General features: G+C 39.9%; 1 protein-coding gene across 18 annotated transcripts in view; it reads left to right on the top strand.

The window, feature by feature from the left end:
* Positions 1–6,138, top strand: part of ablim1a (actin binding LIM protein 1a) — a 42,979-nt gene extending 36,841 nt beyond the window's left edge. For 15 of the 18 annotated variants that reach the window (XM_034898067.1, XM_034898063.1, XM_034898071.1 and 12 more), the window contains 8 exons: positions 1,668–1,747; positions 1,910–2,033; positions 2,262–2,323; positions 2,848–2,908; positions 3,146–3,153; positions 3,664–3,738; positions 4,769–4,849; positions 5,072–6,138. In XM_034898067.1, coding sequence (XP_034753958.1) covers positions 1,668–1,747; positions 1,910–2,033; positions 2,262–2,323; positions 2,848–2,908; positions 3,146–3,153; positions 3,664–3,738; positions 4,769–4,849; positions 5,072–5,185 — 605 coding nt within the window. In that variant the 3' untranslated portion in view covers positions 5,186–6,138. Of the gene's footprint in view, positions 1–1,667; positions 1,748–1,909; positions 2,034–2,261; positions 2,324–2,847; positions 2,909–3,145; positions 3,154–3,663; positions 3,739–4,768; positions 4,904–5,071 lie in introns of those variants that run through there. The other 3 variants (XM_034898060.1, XM_034898059.1, XR_004660109.1) reach the window with 3 other exon arrangements.
* The last annotated feature ends 1,770 nt before the right edge of the window (positions 6,139–7,908 follow it).

Genomic DNA, 7,908 nt, shown 5'->3' on the forward strand with positions numbered 1-7,908 from the left:
TCTTCTGGTGGACCTTACTGTGTCAAGCAGCTCCTATTTAAGTGATGCCTTGATTGTGATCAGGTGTGGCAATAATCATGCCTGGGTGTGGCTAGAGGAATTGAACTCAGGTGTGGACAACCACAGTTATAGTATGTTTTAACAAAGGGGGCAATCACTTTTTCACACAGGGCCATGATGGTTTGGATTTTTTTTCACCTTTAATAATAAACATCTTCATTTACAAATTGCATTTTGTGTTTACTTGTGTTGTCCTTGACTATTGTTTAAATTGGTTTGATGTTCCAAAACACTTAAGTGTGACAAACATGCAAAGGAACAGGAAATGAGGAAGAGGGCAAACACTTTTTCACACCACTGTAAACCCAGAGTAGCCCCCGATGCTGCGCATCGGAGTGTGAATGTGTGTGAGTGTGTATCTGATGAGCAGGTGGCACCTTGTACGGCAGCCTCGGCCACAGTGTTTGAATGTGTGTGAATGGTGAATGTTTCCTGTATGATGTAAAAGCACTTTGAGTAGTCGTTAAGGCTAGAAAAGCGCTGTATAAATACAGTGCATTTACTCATTGTCATTGTTAAAAACTAAAACCTGTCCAGATAAATCAATCAATTGCACCTGCACATGACAAAAATCAGGTCACACTCCAACACAGTAAGAGGAGACCCTTCTACCTCCCTGGCCGGCCGTGTCTAGAAGAATTTTTTTTCGAAAAAGTTGGACAAAAAAACAACTGCTTTCAAAAATGCCGTAACTCTGCACACTCAAGCACCACAAGCTAATTATTTCCAAAACTCGCTCTCTAATTTGAAAATGCATATTGAAATTATTTTTTCTCTTTATATAACTTTTAGTTTCATACTTTAAGTAGTTTTGAAACCAGTACTTTTACACTTTTACTTGAGCAAAAAGCTTGAGTTGATACTTCAAGTCTTTTTAAACCCTAGCATCTATACTTCTACCAGAGTAATGAATTTGAATGTTTTTGACACCTCTGGCCATGTGTCACTTAGACACAAAAACATGGAGAAAACAGAGTCCAGGTGGAAACATACCAAAGTTACCCTTTAACTGCATCCCTGCTTCACTCGAGCTCACGCTTTTACGAGGCGTTACAGTATTTGCCTTTTAGTTTTGCTTGCACAAAAGCAGGAGCGTTTTTTTTTTGGTTTCTGTTGCTGACATATCATTTCTTGCTTGAGGTAGCATCAGATTCACCATTTTACGCTCACTTACTGCACATGATGGGGGCACTAGCTATACACAAAAGTGCCACAAATGACTTGGACAGAGATAACTGAGACTGACTTCAAACTGACTTTTGTCTGTCTGTCTAACATTGTGCTGTTCTGTGTATTTGACGTCCAGTAAAATCTTGACATAAATGATGAAGTGGAAACATCTGTCATGTCAGTGTAGCAAAATATTCCAACAAGTCCCTCTGTTTATCTGTCTCGTCACCTCTGTCTCACATTTGTGTTCTTCCGTCCACCTATTTCTCATTTACTCTCTACTGTCTTTCTCTTCATTTGAGGATGAAGCATTTGATCTGGTTGTACTATACATACGTATAAGTACATGTGTAGCATGGATGTGTGTGTCTTTATGTGTGCGTGTATACGTGTTTTATGTAACTTTTTGGGCTTGTTTACGCCACCTGTGGATACAGAAGGGAGGAGAAGATCCAGAGAAGAGGACGAGGAAGAGGCCTTGAAAAGAAAGCAGCTCCACGAGGAACATCTCAGCAAGGTTAGTGAGGTACTTTTAATCTTCAAGTTAACATCTTTCTTTGACTGCCACGTGCCTGAGATAGAAGCCACACATGCATGCTTTGTGTTCTCAATGTTTGTTTCACAGATTGATGTTTATCCGTGGCTATACTGAGCGCTAATTGAATGTCTGTGTGTGTAGATTCAGTCTGGTTTGGGGAAGCTCATATTGAAGGAGGAGATGGAAAAAGAGGAGATCAGGGAGCGTCACGCACGTAGCCTCTCTGCTCAGCGCTACGACCCCAAACAGACCAACTGTGATGCAGGTACAGAGCAGCTTCATCAGCTAATACGCTAAAAAGAAGGCTGTCAGCAATGTCCTGTAACATAAGTTCTTAAGCTATGTAGCACCTAGTAGATTTGTTTTACTGTGACATGTTATGAAATAGCTTCAATTTGTGATTAGAAAATTCCCTGCCCTTGTAAATGTTCATGAGTTGGGTCAACATCTTTTTAAATCCAAATTTTAAATTTGAACATATTTTTCATTTCAGATCCAACTTCTCCAACCAAAACTAACTCTCTGCCTGGCTATGGAAGGAATGGGCTGCATCGGGTGAGAGCTCACTCATATTAAAAAGATTGCTAGTGATTATGTAACACAGGGAGCTGAATGCACATCGATGACAATAAGAAAAATCGGCTTCTCCGAAAAATCCAAGAAGCAGAAATTGCATGTAAAATGCATAATATCACCAAAGTCACCAATGCCAGAATTAATATCTGGATCTTAAATTACTGTGTCAGTAGTCTCCACAGCGGGAGGGTCTGCTAGTCCACTCAACATTCCGGGAATTGAGAAAAACATGCTCTGGTTTATTGGCATTTCTTTAAACTAATCCCAATTTTAATGGGGGGCGCTAAGCTGCGGGCAGAGCGCTGCAGATAGCCTCAGGTAGGAACTTGTTTTGGTGGAACATGTGCACGTTCAAAGGTTGTTTTAGCTCTAGATAAAACTCTGTCTTTTGTTATTTTATTAAGAAAATTACAAATTGTACATTAAAACCCTGTTCTGGTCCTAAATCAGCATCATAATACCCATAGGTCAGTATTAAAGTACTGTTGTCTGTGTCCCCGCAGCCCCAGTCAACAGACTTCACCCAGTACAACAGCTATGGGGACATGTGTGGAGGAGGCAGAGGTGAGAGCTGCTGCCAGAATGTGGCCACTAAGCAAATGTTTTGCCAATGTCACCAGAGCTACTCGGCATCAGTATTACTCCGAAATGGCTTGCTAAGTGTACATAAATGGACATGCATTTTCAAATACTTGCATAATGATTCAAGGACATCAGTATTGTAGATAGTAGCCTGGCAGGGGATTCAACAGCAAAACCATTAACTGTGAGTCTCATTTTCTGTCCCATGTTGTCCTGCAGAGTTTCAGGTATGTCTCTCATCTGCTTTTCCACACGGCATGCTTCCTCATCTTGCATTATATTCTTGCTTGCTCATGGGTTGCAAAAGGCACCTTGCCCTGAATGCACACCGCCCACTCCTGCTACATGCTTGCGTCACTGTTGAATGTAATGTCAACTACAGGGCATGCAGTGTAGTGATTTCAAAATGCCCAAACATGCAGTGCCCAGTAGCTGAACCAGTGTTCTGTAAATGCAATGTACAACCATCGCCTCATGTCTTGTTTTGAGTGTTGTTTGCCAATGTTATGACTCAAGCTAAATGTCACATTTAAATATATGATTTTAAAATTCACCAAAAACGACAGACATTCAGAAACAACTGCCCATCTCTAATACTAATAACTTACGGAACAGTGTCCAAGCTTCTTGCTCCATCCAGTGAAAACTGTGCCCACAGTCATTAGTGGACATTTTCATGCCATTATCCCTGCAGTCCCCTTCCACTATATTACATTCTTGTATCTTCTATTCTTTAGCACATTAAGGATGGCCGTGCAGCACTTGCAAGGATGGACAGGGGAGTATCTATGCCTAATATGTTGGAACCAAAAGCAAGTATATTCTTCTTTTTGTACTGATGAGAACATTGCAATCTATACTAAAATATGTTACAACATTTATACATTGTTCACTTATTTCAGTGCATTTTAACTTGTAAATGAGGACACATTTTGCAACTCATTTAGAAACAGTAGACCAAAAGAGACCAGCCCAAAAGAGGAGGAGGAAATGATTAGCATGTTGCGTTCAGCCGCGTAGTGCGGGGGACATTGGTGGAAGAAATAGGGAACTAAATGAGATTTTAACTGGAGGTGAAAGACTCACTTTAGCTGGGTTCCAGATTTAGCATGCTGCTTTAAGAGCTGCCGAGTCACGCTTAGCATGCTGGCTTCTCCATGCTCATCTGCACATTGACTTAAAGTGGCTGGATACTGTATGCAGCATACAGTGGACAATCCAATGCCCAGATTGTCTTTCAAACAACTCATATCACTATATACTGTGTAGTCTATAAGTGATTGTACATAACTGTGTTGATATGAGTTGGTCAGAGGCCTCAAAGAACTTCTAGTTGCTTATTATTGAGCATTTCAGCTAAATTAACAACTATAATTTGCCAGTTTCTTCTTGTATAGAGGGGATAAGTTATTTAAAAAAGTAGAACCACCTCAGTTTTCCAGGACAACCATTCCCATGTGGATTTACTTGGCCTACATTACTGCTGTTTTTTTTTTTTTAGTTTCAATAAAATTACTCTAAAAATAAAGCCCGTTACACAACTCTGTTTTCATGTTTTTGCCCTTACCTAATCTGTTGCACGTTTCTACACCAAAAAAAGTGTGCACACCATAGAACCCTGCATTTCCCCGACAACCTGGAAAAAACAGCTCTCACTCCCAGTCGGCCTCCTGTCACCCACCTGTTCTCCCACCCAGTGTTCCCTCTGTCAGTGTCAAAACTATTAAAATATCCAAATTTGACAGATGAGTTTGATTAACAAATAACGTTTTGCGAGTTTTTGAAACTTAACTCCGGCTTGTAGGTTTGAACCTGTTGACTGACGAGTGTCTCCTTCTGAAGGTGTATCCCTATGAAATGCTCATGATAACCAGTAGAGGGAGAGCTAAACTGCCCAGGGATGTGGACAGAACCAGACTGGAGGTATCAGATTTCCACCTGACTGTCCGCAATTGATACTGGATTTCTCTACTTTGTGTAAATACCATGTTACACAAAATACAATTGTAGCAAGGAATGTGCAGTATCCATTGCTTCTTGTCATCTTTGCAGTGACCCTTTTTTGTGGCTTTGGTGCTAACCACGAACACCCCTCCCTCCCACCCTCCCCTCCTTTGTTTTCTCCACCTTTGTTCTCAATTCTAGCGCCACTTAGCACCCGAAAAGTTCTTTGACATCTTTGGAATGGAGATCCAGGAGTTTGACAGGCTTCCCCTGTGGAAACGCAACGACATGAAAAAGAAGGCCAAGCTCTTCTAGCACTCAGAGCAGCATGCACACACTGTACATTCATTCAGATAGCACACAACAACTGTAATCTAGATGTAGGTTTTGAGTTTATTTCCTATTTCTTCTGGGTTTTGTTTTTTTGTTTTATCCTGGCATAACCAAGGAAGCCGTGGAATGGACTCTTTTTTTGCTCTGATGCTTCCTGAGACTGTGGCCTGAATGATTTTGTCCAGTTGGACTTGCACAGGAAACAACGAATGGGAATCTCTTCCATGTTCAAAATTGACAAAGAATGAAACTATATGGTAAATAGGGCCATGTTATTTGGTTTGACTGCGCTCGTTTTACTTCTTGCTTTGCTTTTAAGTGGAACTGCTTTCTTTTCTTATTTGCTTGTTTCTTCCTACTATGTGTTGCTTTTGATTCCTGTGGAACTTTGTAAGTACAGTAGAACCTCATGGCACCATAACAAAATGCCCATGCTCGTAGCTTGAACATGTGTCAGCTTTCCTTTGCTTGGGCTGAAAAAGTTTCAGTCCAAAGTTCGCAAGAATCGGCTCAGTGAGTCTTTGAATAATAAACATTTAAAATGAAAAGACACCGGAAAAACAGTCATCTCACTCATCGGCGGTTTTAACGGATCTACGTGGAAATGAGTCATCTGAGCACCTACACATGGCCACTCTCCTGTACAGGCCAAACATTCATCTTGACCCTGACACATAGAAAATGTCTCTCTTCTCAGGCTCTCATTAACATGGCCAGACACTTTCCCTTTACATGTATTGGAAGTACAAAATATATATTTTAGTGCCGTATCCAACATACAATAACCAACAAATAGATAAAAACACCTAATGTGAGAAGCAACTGTATTTGAAAGTACTGTTTTATAAAAACCCACACTGCCATTTGTTGTATTGAAATCCAAGCCAATAAAGCTTTAAATCACCATGAACCATATGATCCTCAGCTATACCAAAGGTACGCATTGCCTCTTTTCTGTTCTCTGTTTTCTTCTTTGCATTTCACCAAAAAGCACGCCGGTTTTGTGATGTTACACAGTGTGAGAGGTAGTCCGAGGACTTTAATGTGTCAATCATAAAGTGAGATATTAATTTATTCACAAACACTAGTTGGGGAACCTGTAAGAAACATCTTTTTACATGAGTTTGGCCTTCCACTCTAATGATAATAATAATAATAATAATAATAATAATAATACTAATGAATTTTATTTAAAGCACCTTACATTCCCAAACAAAAAAGGTCATTAAAATTATAGTCATCTCATCAAGTCAGTCAATCAGTCCACAAGCCATCAGCCATAAGAGATATGTTTTAAGTCCGTTTTTAAAGTCAGTAATTGAGTCACAGTGTCTGATGTGGTCAGGCAGTGAGTTCGGGGGGGGGCGGGTACAACGTATTCGGTAGCCAATGTGTTACACGGTTAGTGGATACAATTATCTCCAGCTGCAGTTTAGTGTGGGGAAAGGATGTCTCTCTCAACCACCAAGTAAAACATTTAGTCATCATTCTAATTATTGCCAAAATTAAAACTTTACTACAGATTGTGTCTTAAAAGCCACTTTGCAACACATCATGTACTGCATAAATAACTGAGCATTTCCCAAAGCATGCCATTTTATTTTTAGATTCAATACGCTTTTCTTTATTCCACGCGGCTATCAGTATATGGTTTAGGTTAAATATTTAAATCTGGCTTCAGAAACAATGCATCACTGGGAACATTAAATAACATTGTGTTTGGTTAGCCATCTGTTTTGTTAGTTATCTTTGTGTGTTAACAGTAGGCTAATTATTTGAACACCTCCAGATGCTTTCATGTGCATTTGAGAAGCAAAGACATTGGAGACTGGCAGCTGCAACAACCCCCTTGACGTGATATTCCTGATTTCCTATTGTTTGTCCTCGGGGTTTTTGTTTCCAACGTGATATTTATGTAAGCAGTGCTGTAAAGCAGCTTTCTCTTTTTTAAATATCAGATGTCTTCTGGACAATACCGTAAATACCCCTACTACTCTGAAGACTTTTTAAGACAATGTTTGATTTTGACTTAATTACCCTACAAAGAATCTGTAACACAAAAAAAGGAACTCAGATTCAAGTGAGTGGATAACTCACGTGGACAGGCATGGTTAAAGTCTCTGCAATTCAAACTGTCATACTACCCTGAAATGAACTAAACAGTAACTCCCTGAATCGTAAGAGAATCCCAGTTAAAGATTCACTCCCAACTCATTTGAAGATGTGTAAAATACATTGCATCAGATTTATTTCCCTTACAAATTAAGTTCAAAAACCAGTTAGAAATACTTCAAATTGCATCTACTCCTTCTCCCTCACTAAAAAATCCAAAATCAATGACAATGCAAGTGATGTTCATAGAACAGAAACTGTCTCTTACTCACATCTTAAAGTGCTCATATTATCCTTTTTGTCTTTTGCCCTTTCCTTTAATGTGTAATACATCTTTTTTATGCATGTTATAGGTTTACATAGTAAAAAAGCCCAAAGTCCACCCCAAAGGGACTTACCATCTGCAACAGATAACACTGTCCACAAACTGCTCCTAACAGCTCTGTAGTAGTCCAGCCTTAACTTCCATGACGAACATGCGTCGCTCTGTAACACGTTATAATGCTCACCTAGCTGCTAGCATGGCACGCCCTTGTACTCTGCTTCTGACTGGCTAGTAGTCCTTATCTAGCTACTGGGCACGTGTGACTCCC

This window comes from Etheostoma cragini, chromosome 17, assembly GCF_013103735.1.
Source record: "Etheostoma cragini isolate CJK2018 chromosome 17, CSU_Ecrag_1.0, whole genome shotgun sequence".
Lineage (NCBI taxonomy): Eukaryota > Metazoa > Chordata > Actinopteri > Perciformes > Percidae > Etheostoma > Etheostoma cragini.